This window comes from Cyanistes caeruleus, chromosome 3 (assembly GCF_971803275.1).
Source record: "Cyanistes caeruleus chromosome 3, bCyaCae1.hap1.1, whole genome shotgun sequence".
Taxonomy (NCBI): Eukaryota; Metazoa; Chordata; class Aves; order Passeriformes; family Paridae; genus Cyanistes; species Cyanistes caeruleus.
Genome location: NC_141703.1, coordinates 67,391,097 through 67,406,567, shown reverse-complemented (window position 1 = coordinate 67,406,567; position 15,471 = coordinate 67,391,097). Strand labels below are relative to the sequence as shown.

At 38.4% G+C, this 15,471-nt stretch overlaps 1 protein-coding gene across 13 annotated transcripts in view; it reads left to right on the top strand.

Annotated features, from left to right (window-relative positions):
* The window catches only part of FRY (FRY microtubule binding protein), a 219,843-nt gene that overhangs the window by 174,533 nt on the left and 29,839 nt on the right, over nt 1-15,471 (top strand). For all 13 annotated transcript variants that reach the window (XR_015284705.1, XM_086881617.1, XM_086881613.1 and 10 more), the window contains 10 exons: nt 667-854; nt 1,772-1,866; nt 3,540-4,141; nt 5,701-5,798; nt 5,892-6,062; nt 11,408-11,548; nt 12,289-12,468; nt 13,171-13,332; nt 14,138-14,212; nt 15,256-15,426. Coding sequence is in view for 12 of the 13 variants with exons in the window: in XM_086881617.1 (XP_086737743.1) it covers nt 667-854; nt 1,772-1,866; nt 3,540-4,141; nt 5,701-5,798; nt 5,892-6,062; nt 11,408-11,548; nt 12,289-12,468; nt 13,171-13,332; nt 14,138-14,212; nt 15,256-15,426 (1,883 nt within the window). In the remaining variant the exon portion in view is untranslated. The remainder of the gene's footprint in view (nt 1-666; nt 855-1,771; nt 1,867-3,539; nt 4,142-5,700; nt 5,799-5,891; nt 6,063-11,407; nt 11,549-12,288; nt 12,469-13,170; nt 13,333-14,137; nt 14,213-15,255; nt 15,427-15,471) is intronic.

The window sequence follows — 15,471 nt, the reverse complement described above, 5'->3', positions numbered from 1 at the left end:
GTGGCTAAATGTTGAATTGAATATTTCTTCCGAGCTGTTGATAGAAAGCCTTTTGATTGATTCTGCCAGATAAAATCTACTCTGTGTCCTGTTAGTAAAATACATAACAGCTACTAAGTAAATATATTTTGTTAAATTTCTTTGGGCAATAAAAGTCTAGTTTTCATTTATTATCGTTTTTAGAACATAGGGAATGTGCTGATTGCATTTTGAAAACCAGCACAGTCACTAATTAAATAATTTCCAAGATCAAAGCAGAATGCAGCATCAGTATTTATATTAAAGATCTTATCCAATGCCTTCTGAAGCTAATAGAAAGACTCCTAATTCCATTTACTTCAGGTTTGGGAGTTTTCAGAAGTTACTGTTGCTGCCAGCAAGAATAGTGGATGGCTTGAAAGTTTGTCCAGAAACTGTAAAAAAAAAATTAAAAATCAGATTATCAATTTCGTGCTCAAAATTTTGTTTTGCAGTTAATTCAGTTAATTTTCTTGAATTCTGTGCAACATAAATGTCAAATTCTCCAAAGCTCCATTTCTCAGTGTTTGCAGCTTGTGCTGATGAGCATATCCTCCTCACAGAGTATGTTCAGCCTGTTTATGACCCACAGCAAAGTCTGTAATAAAAAAGGGAAAAAAGAACCTGACACCCTACTCTTTTGCTTAGGTTTTCATTTGGAGCAGCACCTGAGTGAAGTTGCTTTACAAACAGCTCTTTCAAGCTCTTCCAGACATTACGCTGGTCGCTCTTTTCAGATATTCAGGGCCCTAAAGCAGCCCCTTTCTGCACATGCCTTGTCTGACCTCCTGTCAAGATTGGTGGAAGTTATTGGAGAGCATGGAGATGAGATTCAGGTATGCATGTGTAAATAATGCTTCTTAGAACTGTTGTTTCAACCATTTCAACAAGGTGTTCTGGAGTCAAGTGATGAAGAGTAGAATGTGGCCTTAGAACAGGTTACTTCTGAGTTTGCTGAATTGGTATGTACCTTATCTAGGCCTTTGTCAGGCTGTTACAATCTTACATAGCTCTAAAGAGAGCAAACTAGTGAATTTTAGTAATTGTCACTCAGAATGAAATCTTTGTGATGACCATTTTTTCCTTTTCATCTCCATTAATTTGGGTTTAAGGAATCCATCATCTGTCTGGCGATGTAATCTCACAACATGAAGAAGACACCGTCTCATTCCTCAAATGTTAACATGTTTAGGAGTAAAGAAATCTGCACCATCCATAATAATACAAAGCTTACACTGACTGAATTCAATACAGACCTTTCACAGCACAATGACATTCACTCTGCTTAGCTAAACAGACTGAAATTTTACAATCAGAGAGTATTTATTGCAAGATTAAAGATTTAATAAAGAGTAATACTGGCTCTCAGTAAGAAATAGACTTGACATCACCTCCATATTTTACTTAGGTAATGAAACTGCCACAAGATGACAGTAATACTCTGTCACAACTGCTTGTGTAGAATTTAAATCAGTGACCTGCAAGTCAGAGGTTCAGCATGTCATTACCAATCCCTTGATGAGATATGTGCCCTTCTTGCATACCTTCATAGATCATTCAGAGGCAGAAAATAAAACACACTTGCAGTGACATTTTAACATTCAGGGCAGTGGCTTTGATGCGGATGTTGAGGATTTTTTCTGGAGAAATTATAGGTTTTCAGTTGGTGCCTGTTCCTTTTATGAACTGAGGATTTTTAATGTTACTTTTGTTGAATGTCTTCACTAAAATTCTTAACCTCCTGCCTTGATAGGGGTATGTAATGGAGGCACTACTTACTTTGGAAGCTGCAGTGGATAATCTCTCTGACTGTTTGAAGAACAGTGATCTTTTGACAGTGTTATCACGGTAAGAATCTGTCCTCCTAACTCTATTTTTTTCAATGTTTCATGACATTAAGTGTGCAATTTTGCAGTCTTAACAGCAAAAAATAATTTTGATAAGACAGAGCTCATTTGTAACCATCCAAGAACCAGACTGTGAGCATATTTCAGCCAAATTTTGCCATAGTTGAAATAATGTTGATAGAACTAATAAAACTTTACAATGTGTTGTAAATTCTACCTTGCTCCCACTTGACTATAACTTACTTTAACATCCTTTAAAAATATTGTAATTTTTGCACCTTTGTGCATAAATCTGAAAATGTATCTGGGAAGGAATGTGAGTTTTGTAGTACTGGTTTCATACAGCATGTCATTCTCAGGTGAAGTATTCCCCAGTAATAAATCATCATGGTTTGTTCTCAATAAAACTAGGGAGTATTTTGTCCTGTGTAGACATGGATTTTGCTTGATGATTTGACCATCTTTATGAAACTCTTGTCCTAAAGGAGACCTTTGTACATGGAGGGAAGTCACAGGCTCCTTCTGTAACATGGCTGTTGGTAATACTGAGAGACATGAATGTCTATCTGGCTTATAATAGTTACAACAGAATAAGTAATTATTTTTTTTTAAATATCCATAAGTTGCTGTGCTTTACCTGCAGCACAAAAATACCAGGTCTGTCATTTCTGACACTAGCAGGCAGGGTGCTGTGCCATGGCAGAACCCAAGGAGTACCTTGGGAAAGAGCAGATCAGGGTAAATGCACTTCTACTTCTTAAACTATGAACTGCTTATCTTTCTTTAGTGCACATTTCAGCAAAGAGAAAGACAGAACAAAGAGGAATGCAATATACTTTGCCATGACACTTGATTCTTGAATCAGGTTCTTTTCAGGTACTACAGACAGTAGAGACTCATAGTGTATGAGGTAGGAATGGGATCAGAGTCAGTAATTAGCTGTTCTCCAGAACAAGCTTCCCTTGTGTTCAGCACATCATATTCCTCTGTGCAGATAATTGATAGATACAGTCTGGATCATTGCATGGTAGTCCATGAGGTGGCATTAGTCACTGAAATTGAAACACCTACACTTTCTGCAAACCATCGTGAAGAGATCTTAGGATACAGGCAGGATAGGGTGCAATAACACCAAATTTTTGGAAGGACTTGTATCGGCAAGAGCCTGGGCAGCCACATGACAAGTGTCTTGAGGATAATGGGGTATATTTGTGGTTCTGCTTAAGATATGCTGTTTTTTCTGCCCACAGTTCTCACATTACCCAGCAAGCAATTGTGTATTTGCCTGCCAGCTGTGCTAAGTTCAAGGCTTGCTCCATTGATGAGGACATTTTAAAGACCAAAGTTGTTTTCAGTTCTGCTACTGTCCCATTGGGAATTGCCAGAAGTCACTTCACAGCTCTGTATTTCTTATCCCCATGTCATTCTTGCCTCTGTAGGCTGTCCTGCTCTGGTTTAGTGCAGTGCCGTGTGACTCTCATCTCTGTCAGGTCTGTTGGCCTGAATCTGTCTTCTGGAAAAAAGAAGGCAGGCTGCAATAGATGGTTTGGTGTTCTAGTTCTCCCATTTTAATATTTATTTACAGTCTGATAAATACTTAGCTTGCATCTCATATGTACCCTCTCAAGCTGTGCATTCACACAATGTAATGGATGTTATAAATCTTGGTTTCAGTTCATCTTCACCAGATTTAACATCGAACACCAAACTGACTGCAAACCGGAAGAGCACAGGGCAACTGAATATGAATCCTGCAAGCAGCAACACAGCCACTGCTGAGCGAAGTAGACACCAGAGGAGCTTCTCTGTACCCAAGAAGTTTGGAGATGTGGACAAGTCCTCAGACCCACCACGCAGCGCCACACTAGACAGAATTCAAGCATGCACCCAGCAAGGCCTGTCCTCTAAAACAAGAAGTTCATCCTCTCTAAAGGACAGTCTCACCGATCCATCCCATATTAACAATCCAACCAACCTACTGGCCACCATCTTCTGGGTTGCTGTGGCTTTGATGGAATCAGATTTTGAGTTTGAATACCTAATGGCACTGCGGTTGCTGAATAAACTTCTGGCTCACTTGCCGCTAGATAAAGCTGAAAACCGGGAGAAGTTAGAGAAGCTGCAAGGGCAGCTGAAATGGGCAGACTTCTCAGGACTTCAGCAGCTACTCCTGAAAGGATTCACTTCCCTTACTACCACTGACCTCACACTCCAGCTCTTTAGTTTGCTGACACCAGTGTCTCGAATATCCATGGTGGATTCCTCTCAAGCTATAGGTAAAACCATTATACTTCCCTGTCTTTCAGTTTCTGTTGCATTGACATTTGGTGACAGACATCATTCAGCTATCTGAACAAAACCAAAAATAGCAGTTTTTCTTTCACTTTGAATATAGCATGATGTACTTTTGCTTTGAGCTGGGTGAGCTTTTTTTGAAATTTCATGGATGTAATGACCTGTTTCTAGAAAGTGAATCCATTGGACAATAAGGTTTTGGAGGATAGAAATAATGTATTATTTAGCATTTAATTTCTAGGGCTTTAGTAAGCATTCTGATTGGTGACACAAGTAAGCATGTAAGGAGATACTGCCAAAAACTTACATTACCTACTTTGGTCAGTTTTTCTGTTCAGTTGTTTTCAGACTATGTCAGACTGCTTGATTTTAAATTAGTGTTTCATGGTATTTTATTTTATATTCTAAAAATATAAATATCAAAAACTCTTGTACATGCTAGATAAACTACAATAGCACAATGGTGAGTGAGGAGAGAGGCCTGGGTTATAAGGAAATAGGATAGCATTTTGAATGAGGTTGTAGCCACTTCTTAATTATATTTCTTGGAGAGAGTTTCTGCATTGTTCCAGATTTTTACTCCTCTCTTTTGGTCAGAAACACAGATACTAAGACAAATGTCCAGTCTTTATAACTAAGACATAATAAGCCTAGACACAGAGTAAAGGGATGAATGCCATGAACAGCCTGCCCATGTCTAAGCACCAGTGTGGTGCCTGTGTTCCAGGCTTTGGTTGGACAATTCACACATTGAATTGCTGTGACAGTACCATCTGGAGGTATCTTCCCTTTTCCCTGAATACAAAGGAAGAGTAAGGAAACCATGATCCTAATTTCAGCAACTTGTTTAATTGCGTAGAATGAGAGGGAATGAATGGTTAGAAAATTATTTTCATAGAACAAATTCCTTCTTTTCAAAAAGCAGATTGTGTCCAAATACAATGAGTTGATTTCTGAGCTCCCACCTGAACTAGAGAAGCTTTTGTTATAACTCTCTGTTCCAGCTGCTGCAGGTATTTCATCAACTACCTTGAGCTATGAGTTGTTGCAGAAGAGCTGAATCCCATTCCAGATGGCACTTAAGCTAATTACAGCGCCTGGAACTCAGTGCATTATTACCTTGAATAGTATAAAACAATGGAAGCTGTGCCTGGCAGCTGACCAGAACAGTTGTTTATTAATCAATACTTGCTGAATTTCTTTTTATGTTTTAGCAGCTGGAGTGAAAATGCAACTGGTTAAGACTGTCAATAAACCAGTTAAGTGGAAAAGATAAAAATTACCTCTTGACGGGAATGTGCAGTAGTGTTTGCAGAAATAGGCTCATGCTTTACAAAAGTATTGCTGCCTAAATGACATACTGGATTGTCAAATTAAGGCCCCTTTCAGACAAATGTGGCATGACCAACTTGACAGGATCTGTGTGAGTTTATGGCTAATGTAATATTGAAACCGTGACCTCCCATGAAACACCAGTTTAAAGATCACTGTGGCTCTTGCTGTCCAGAACATATGTTTAGTTCTGTTTTTCTTGTTCTAGGATTTCCACTGAATGTTTTGTGTCTCCTGCCCCATTTAATTCAGCATTTCGACAGCCCAAACCAGTTTTGTAAAGATATAGCCGAAAGGATTGCTCAGGTATCAAAATAACTTGCTGTTTTGTACATCCTCAAACCCTGTAAATGTAGTTGTCTTGTTCTTGATATGCTTTTCATTTTTATATTTAATTAGGTTTGTTTGGAGGAGAAGAATCCCAAGCTATCAAATCTTGCACATGTCATGACCCTTTATAAAACGCACAGCTATACAAGGGACTGTGCCACCTGGGTAAATGTGGTTTGCCGCTACCTTCATGAAGCATTTGCTGATATTACTTTGAGTATGGTTACATATTTGGCTGAGGTAAGTTTTCAAAAACCTTTTACTCTTCTAACTCTTCTGTTGCCCAACAGCCCAAAGAGATGAAGTGTGCCAGCAAATTACTGGGAGCTCTGCATCTGTTATTTATAATTTAAAATTAAAAGCAGAAATTGGCAGAAAAAAAAACCAGAATTACTTTAAAAAATCAATACTGAACACTAAAACAAAAGCTGATACATCTTAAAACAGATTCCTTCATCAGCCAGTTGGATTTTCCACTGTGAAAGTGAGAGGAAACTGGACATTTATTTAGATCCCATTGAGGAAAATCAGAAGACTAACTCCACAATGGGTTTTCCAGCTTAATATAAAAATATAGAAAAATATAGAAAAAAAAATCATCTGCGATATAAAGATCTGGTTCTTGATACAAATTTGTATGCATTCCTCTAACACTGAATGGTATCATCTTGCTGCAAAGGTTTTCCTGTGCCCATTGTTTTCTCCTAACATTTTGCACACGTGGAGTGTTGTGCTGATGCAGTGTTGTTATGGGGGGGTCCAAGGTTCACTTTTGCTCTTTAGCATAAGGCTGCTTGATATTCTGCCCCCCGTTGTCAGATCACTTTCAGGACAACATTTTCCTACAGGGTTCTCAGATATATCCCTTCCCTGCTGAGTTGCCTTCAGTCTCCCCTCTCATCCAGGGAGAAGACAGTTTTGTATTCACAGAATCACAGAACCATTTTTAGGCTGGAAAAGACCTTTGAGATGATGCATCAAGTCCAACCCCAAATCTAACACTGCCAAGTCCACCACTAAACCATTTCCCTCTCTGCCACGTTTACACGTCTTTTAAATATCTCCAGGGATGGTGAGTCCACCTTTTACCTGGGCAGCCTATTCCAATGCTGGACAACTGTTTTCATGAAGGAATTTTTCTGAACAGTCAATCTAAACCTTCCCTGGCCTGGCTTGAGACTGTTTCCTCTTTTACTATCAATTGGTACTCTGGAGAAGAGGTTGACACCCACCTCTTTACATAAATTAACTAGCGTCTGCCAAAGGATCTATAAAAAACCCTCTGGCATCTCTGACTCTGGCTATTCACTAATTTTCAAGAGCCTGAAAATCCAGGTGCTGCTCCCATGCTCACTTAAGGCTTCAGAGCAAACAAGGCCCTGCTGTGTCAGGCTGCAGTTCCTCACCTCGCTTGCACATGGAGGCTCTGAGTAAGCAATTGCATATGATCTTAAGCGATGGTGAACTGTAGGAACCTTAAACAGGACCTTGAGGTTTTTCAGTCTCTTTTCAAGTCCAAATACTCTGGAGAGCTATTAGCTCTTCAAATGAAGAGCTCTTCATGACATTGAACCCTCCAGAGTCAAGTGTCTTCTTCACAGTGGAAACTTGTATTCCTAATAAAAAAATGCTATTAAAACTATATTTGTAATAAAGAAATGCTATTAAAATATAAGTGATTAAATTCACTCTCATTTGCTTTCCCAGCCTTAGGAAAGCAGTTGCCCCTCTGTTTTCTCTTCAGTGCTCTCTGTATAGTCCCTAGTGCTGCACCACCTCCACAAAGGCCATTGCTTGTGATCCTGCTCCCCTTGAAAGGGGTTGAGACGTGCATGTGGAGACTCTTTTCTGCACTGTTCCCCCTTGCTGTAGATTGGCACCACCTACTGTATCAACAGCAAGCCAGGCAGGTTTTTTACTGTAATAAAGACACATTCCTCACATAGCCCCACCAGCAGCAGGATGACAGAGTTGTAAGCACTGACTTCCTTTCTCTGTGTTTACATTGAGTACAGCTCTGTTGAGTCATGTCTGGAGAATATTTATATGGGCATAGAGTAGCTGCCAGTCTGGTGGTGTAGCAAAAGACAAAAAACCATCTTATTCAGCCTGCTGTGGCCTTGAATTTATTTATTTATTTTCCAGCTTTCAGAATGTTTCCTCTTTTCTTCTTAATTAATCCCCAGGCCAGGATAAACAATATGTCCCTGTCTCCTATAAACCAGCTGTGGGATATACTGTCAATTGGTAAAGCCAAATAGGTCAACAGCCCCACTGGGCAACCTGCACTTCAGTGTTAAAGCCATACACAGCCTCGAGCTTTAACAATCCTGGTTCAGTCCCCAACTCTTGGGGCAGAGGGAGATCGTGAGACAGGCAGTGCTTAAGAATAACAAAGGAAATTGTATTGCAACAGTGACCCTTCCAAACACAGGTGTAGTTTCAGAAGGAGATGCTGTACCACAAGTTAAGACTATGAAAACAAATGCTCTCAGTGCAAGGCAGAAGTTTCAATTACTGCCATAGAGGTAAAATTTTGTATTTCATCTATTTGATGGCAGGTCATTGCTTGTCATCAAGGGGTATGATTCTAGCACAAAACATTTGAGCTCTGTTATTATCCAAATCTTACAGTGAAAAGTAGTGCTCCTTACTTAGTTTTACATATATTCCATTCATGAAAAATTAGAATTTCATCTAGAAAACTACTGGGACATCTCCATCTACAGATGAGGACAAATCACTGTTCAGTAGTGCAGTAGAGCTCTCAACCTCCACAACCAAAATCAGATCAGTATAAAAAACATATTACTGAAAGCTTACTTTGGTTTTATGCTAGATTTTTGCAGATTTTTAAAATTTAAACTTTAATCATGAAAGCACACTCATTCTGGGAGCATATCTGAGTTGTAATGGGTTATGTTAAACTGGTGATTCATTAAGTTCAGGGTCATGCTCCAATTTAAGTATTAATGTTATTAATAGAGAAGAAAGGACAAGAATCCATAGTGTGCAGTAATATGTTTATGGCAGATTTTTCCACCTCCTCCTTGTTAGATGGAGAATTGTTTGTGATAAAAATACAAGAATTTATAACCTGTTCAAAGAATCAGTAGAAACTAAACCATCTGTATTGTAAAGGGAAGCATGCCCTAGATAAGGCATTAATGTGAGTAATGGCTTGTCTATCAGACATGGCTTTTGAAATGCCCTCTTTATTTCTCAAAGCATGTGTTTGACTGCATGGTTATGCCTCAGAGCTAAGTATCTCTTCACACCCACTGCCAGACTGGGAGGGGCAAGGGAGCTGTCTCCTGCAGTAGCAGCCCAGGCAACACTTGAAAGAGAAGGCTGCTCTCTTCTCCACTTATTCTGGGTTAGTTGTTGCTTCAGGAGGGGGGCAAATGTTGCTAATGCAATGTAGATTCCTGAGCCCAGGTAAGATAGTTACCATACAGAACAAGAGAGGAATCCACAATTCTTCAAAACAGATCATATGCACAAAAGTTAAAAAAAAAAAAAAATGTTAAGAATAGTTTTATTTCTTTTTACAAATACAGTGGAAACTCTTTGTCCTGGAATTCTCTTATCCAAATGATGTGTTACTACAACTCCATCTCGCTGCTATTTTTGTTACTTCTTGCAGCAATAGAATTCATTCTATTCTATTCTATTCTATTCTATTCTATTCTATTCTATTCTATTCTTGCATGTAAGGCATATTAAGGTTGCTATTCTTTTTTTTAAACAGAAATACTCTTTCTTATTGCAAATTCATTATGTATTTAAGGGCACCCTTGGGCTATGAACCACCACATATCTGAGCAAGTGAAAACTGACACAGTCACCAAATATGTCAGGTTTAAGGGCCAAGAGCTGTTTCAGTCAACAAATTATTTTGACAACAAATTTATACCAGCTGTAATGGAAATTACAAACTTTTAGAGATAAGGCTCCTATAACTGTTTTCTAAACAGCAGTTTCTAAACAACAGAGACAAAATTCCCATTATTTCTCAAGAATTCCTTTTCCTGTCCCAATTATCTGATGCAGTAGTCTCTGTCAGAGAACAAAAAATTTTCTTTCTGTCATCCAGATAGTTTCTTCTAATCCTTCACTGAAATGATATACTGGCTGATGTTCTGCATCACATAACAAGGAATCAAACACATATTTGGAAACCGCATATTTGGAAAGAAGGAATCAAATTTTCCATTGCAAGATCCTAAGATCCTAAGAAAAGGCAAAAAAAACCCTTCATAAACCTATTTTGAAGAAGAATTGCTTTTTCTCATTTCACATTTTCTCTCTCGGTAAAGGTATCTGAGGGGCTGAAGATGTCTAAGGGCTGGAGAAGATTGTCATGTAGTACCTCTAATTTAAAAATTCTTCCTGTCTATTTGTAGAGGAATAGATAAGTATAATGAGTTCCCTTTATTGTGCTGTTAATAGAATTTGCTTGCTTTGTTTTATGAATCACTAATTGCTACTCACTTTTGCTGATGAAAGTAATCAGAAGATATTTAGTAGGATAAAATAGGTTCCATTTGCGCTGGCATGAAACATTCTCATGCAATGAAAGGAGAAACCTTATCCTTCTACATCTGTAGAAGGATATCTAAAAAATTACTAAAGTCCACTTGGATAAAAATTGAAATTTTTCTTTGATGGAAGGCAGGAGGCAGCTCACAGTTTTTATAAGCAATTTTTTTCTAGAATCCAGTAACTCTAATAGCCAGTGTCAGAACTTTTTTGTCAGCCTGAATTGGGAGGTTGTCTAGTATTAAGGCTCTGATAACCTCCAGCGAGGACATTTGATTGCCTGTGAAATTTGTGGAGTGGGACAGCTCCTGTCACCAGTAACAGGTGGTGCTGCCTGCCAGGAAATTTTCAGCTGATTTATTTCGCACGCATACAAACAAACCACGGCTGTCTGTATGACTCTGGAATTACTGCCACACATATGTATGAGCACAGTTGCATTTCCAAGGTTCATTGTGGTATTTCAGAATCTAGACTCAGGTGTCTGAAAATTCCAGAATTTAGATCAAGCCTTTCTTTGTATTACTCTCTCCAGTAAGAGGGCCCAGGGATTCCACCCCCTCCTAAACAGAAAATGTTTCTTTGGCACTTACAGCCAGTGAGCACTGGCAGTGAAATATATTTGATAAATATTTATTGAAGTCAGAATAGTAGTAGTTTTGTTTCTTCAGCAAGTTTTCTTTCTTCTCACTGACTTCCAGCAAATTTAGACATAAAAAGATCCTCCCTTGTTTTTATTGGATGCGCTTACCCAATTACAGTGTAAATTTTACCTACCAGTTTACTCAACTGCTGAATGTGTTTTCTGGATAAGTTAGGGCAGGCATATATAAAATAAAGCAGGCTGGCATTTGGCTCCCAACTTAAGCTCTTTTTTACTTCATGCCTGTATCATCATCAGTTGTGAAATTATTGTAAAATAGCTTTGCAAAATCAGTGAGTGAAGAAAGATGCAGAGTACAATTGCTGTTTGTGAAGCCAGTAGCTTTTTATTTAGGAAGAAATGTGTCAACATTTTGTTATATTCACTTTTCTTTTAACAGCTCCTAGAAAAGGGCCTTCCTAGTATGCAACAGTCCCTCTTACAGATGATCTACAGTCTTCTTAGTTATATGGACCTGTCAGCTATTCCTGTGAAGCAGTTTAACATTGAAGTGCTAAAAACCATTGAAAAATATGTACAGGTAAATACCACGTCATTTTTATATTAATATAGGAACTTAGCAGCATTTACTATTGTAAGTTACTGTTCTATGTAAGAATTTAAGACCAGATTAGCAGGGAGGGCTGCAAGTGTGTAGTGTGGTTCAAAGTTTGTAAACATCCTGATGACTGTGCATCCCCAGAGAAGATACCTGGCAGTGTGTTCACTGTGGGGGAAGGCTGGGATTCAGCCTTGGATCACCTCAGAGCAGCCCTAATACCACTCAGAGCCTGGGTGACCATTCTTTAATTATTAGCACAAGGGAGGTGTGGCATAAGCACGTCTCTTCAGAGACCTCTGTACTTAATTCTTGACAAGTGAAAAATACATGTGAGTATTAGGAATTCACAAAGGTAAAAACCTGTGTCAGGTTACCTTTTTTATTAAGTGGGGATTCTGCTATGGCCCCTATATTTATTCATATTGATTAAGACATTCAGGTAGGAGATTTTAAATCCTCTGCCAAGTTGGCTTTGTCCACAGGTCTCCCAGCTTGTGGGCCAGTTCCCTAACAGTGACACCTTAGGGAAGTCTTGGTCTCTGATGTTGAAATTATTCTCCAGTTACACACCGTGTCACTGGCCAAGAGAGACAAAGAATACAGATATTCCAATTCTACATTTTAATTATGTGGTTAAAAAATATGACTGTAAAATGTAAATGGTCTTGAATGTGTGTGAATATCGTTTTCTGTTTGCTGAGTAAATATATTATTTCTAGAGTATTCACTGGAGAGAAGCCTTGAATATCCTGAAATTGGTAGTTTCTCGTTCTGCCAGTTTAGTTCTGCCTTCCTACCAACACAGTGATCTTTCAAAAATGGAAATACATCGAGTGTGGAACAGTGCCTCCAAGGAGCTACCAGGGAAGACTTTGGAGTTTCATTTTGATATTTCAGAGGTATTTTTTATAGTTTTACTACTTAACACCTTAATTCTGACTTCTGACTGGACTCTCTCACAGCAGTCTTTATCCTGCAAACCCTTGTAATTTTATAGAGCTGAATGGTCCTAGTGACTTTAATGGGCGACTCACTTTATTGTTAAGAAGCTGCAGAATTGTTTGCAGCATTATAGATTATTTCATATAGATAATAGTGAGCTGTTGAGGTTAAAAGGAAATACAAGCATAAAATGGCATATGGCACTATTTGCTTTCCTGTCAGTATAGTTCTGGAAAATGCTATTGTCAATCCAAGAAAGCATTTCAATACCTGTTGGAAAAGGGCCAAAGTGTTCAGCACTCCTAGGAAAAGCAATTAAAAATATGCAAGAAGTGCATATTTGACATTAACTTCATAAGCTTACTTGGGTTTTTGCTGGTTCTTATGTCAGCAACTTGTGTGGAAGTTGCTTTGAGTACTATCACTCATATCTTTGTGATATCTTTGAACATAAGCTCTGGCTACTAAGTATGGCCGTTGCTATTCAGACATCCACAGTGGAAAATAAGAAACATACCAAGTGATATAAAATTTGCTGCACTCCTTGTTTTATCCCCGTATATCCCTTCAAAATAATCTTTTCCTCCAACTGAAGCAATATGGCTCTTCTAAGTTCATCCTGAAACAGGGTGCTACTGAATAATTACTCTCTGTTTAAGACTCCAATTATTGGGAGACGGTATGATGAGCTGCAGAGTTCTTCTGGGCGAGATGGCAAACCCAGGGCAATGGCTGTCACCCGAAGCACTTCCTCAACTTCATCAGGATCTAACTCCAATGTCCTTGTTCCTGTGAGCTGGAAGAGACCTCAGTACTCTCAGGTAGGTAGCCCACTGTTCATTAACAAGTTGCAGTCAGAGCAGCTGAATTGACACATGCTTGGGTCCTTAAATGCTTGTGCCCTGTGCAGTGCTGTTCATGGCTGCCTGGGGCAGTGGCAGCATAACATCTGACCCTGTGTGCTGAGTGTCCTTCTTGGACTCAAAAATGGTCTGAGTTACGTCCATCTGCTATCCCAAAGCTGTTTTTCTTTCAACTTGCAGGAAATGCATCTCTTTAAGACCTCTTAACGACAGATGAGTTCAGATATTAGCAAGGGGAGCAGGTAGATAGCTGGTGCAAGTTTTAAAGCTGTTTTCATGGGAAATTCAATAAAAAGAACAATTTTCCTAGAAGTGATATTTGATTACCTTAATGATTTTGGTTATCTGCCAGTTAAAACAAAGCCATGCAGAATAAACTTAATTTTTGCTCTTTTCTCCTTTTTGATATAGCAGGTTAAGTAACAGTGACTCAGGCTAAATTATACAAAAAACAAAAAATTATGCATGTGCTTAATTTTAGGTTTCTGAACTGTCTTTTTGAAGTGATGCATATTATCCAATGTTTCATTAATATACTCAATGGAATTTATAGACTGATTTAAATATAATAAACAGCAAAATCATTAACAGCTGTTTTTATGTTTCCTCGATGCGTAGTTTCTCTGAAAGCAATCCTTTGAGCATTTAATGACTAATTCTTTTGTTGGTTCCTCCTAATTAAAAATTGCTAATGTACGTTTCTAGCCACAGGGAGAATGGGTGGCTGAAAAAATGCTCACTTGAGAAACCTCTTGTTTTCTAGAAAAGGACAAAGGAAAAGCTGGTGCATGTCCTTTCCCTGTGTGGTCAGGAAGTTGGGCTGAGTAAAAACCCTTCAGTAAGTAGCCTTGTATTGACCAGGTTTTGTTTGTGTCCTAAGTGTTGAAAGTGAAGAACTGTGTTTCCCAGAGCTGCTGACTGGATTTGCATCATTTTGAAGTCACTACTGTCATTTTCCTTTGTACTGGCCCAGGCTGTGTTTCTCAGCATATGGACCAGGGAGTGAATGGCCCTTTCACTTAAAGATTCACTTTGAGAGCTATGTGAAGTTTTTTTATGTGAGAATTTGATGCTGTAGGTTTTACTTATGCCATCTCAGTGGACAGAGAGTGATGACCTCTGATCTACCAATACAGAACATTTATAAAGTAAAAAACTAAATTACAGAAGTAAAATGGGAGGAGAAAGGGTGTGTGTGTCTGATTTTTCCATTAAACACTAGTTCTGATGTTACTCTTTAAAAATTAGTGTTATCTGGTGCCAGGAAAAGAGTGATTGGTCACCCAGGGTGGGAAGCTCTTAAAGTATTTATTAAATATTTTCTATAGAAAAAAGAAAAATTTCTGAATGTTTTTGAACATGGTATATGTCACTTGTATTATGGAGAACAGGACCTTTATTTCTGCAAGATGGGAGCTGTTTAATTTTTGCAACTAAATTGCAGAACAAGTATACTCAGTAGGAAAGAAAAAATTATAGCTTGTATTTTCCAATCTTGACATATTTTTTAACAACTTGTTAACTGGAGTGGTTTTTTTAATGAACTTGTTATATCATCCCCTTGACAGTATTTTCTCTGCTAAGTTCTCTGGATTTTGTTCCTATATATGTCTACAAACATCCAGGCAACATCAATCTGCAGCCATTAGGAGGTAGCTGTAATATTCTTGGATGTGTTCCCACAGTATGAAGTTGTTTCTTTGTACAAGTTTAATCTGAAGGCACCTGTCCAACATAAATAATAAAGAGTGTTCTAAAAATACTCAGTGAAGGAATTAGGTGTGTACTGGAAATACAGTCTTCTGAACAACCAATTACAGCTTTTAGGAAGAAACAACCAGAGGGAACAGTTTGTAACAAAAGAAATCCTTTGAATTGTAGGTGATTTTTTCTTCCTGTGGTGATTTGGATCTGATTGAGCATCAAACGAGCTTGGTCTCTTCAGAAGACGGAACGAGGGAGCAGGAGAACATGGATGATTCAAACAGTGAACAACAATTCAGAGTCTTTAGGGACTTTGATTTCCTAGATGTTGAGCTGGAAGATGGGGAGGTACAGTATATTTTCTCTGAAACAGCTTTTTTATTACAACACTTT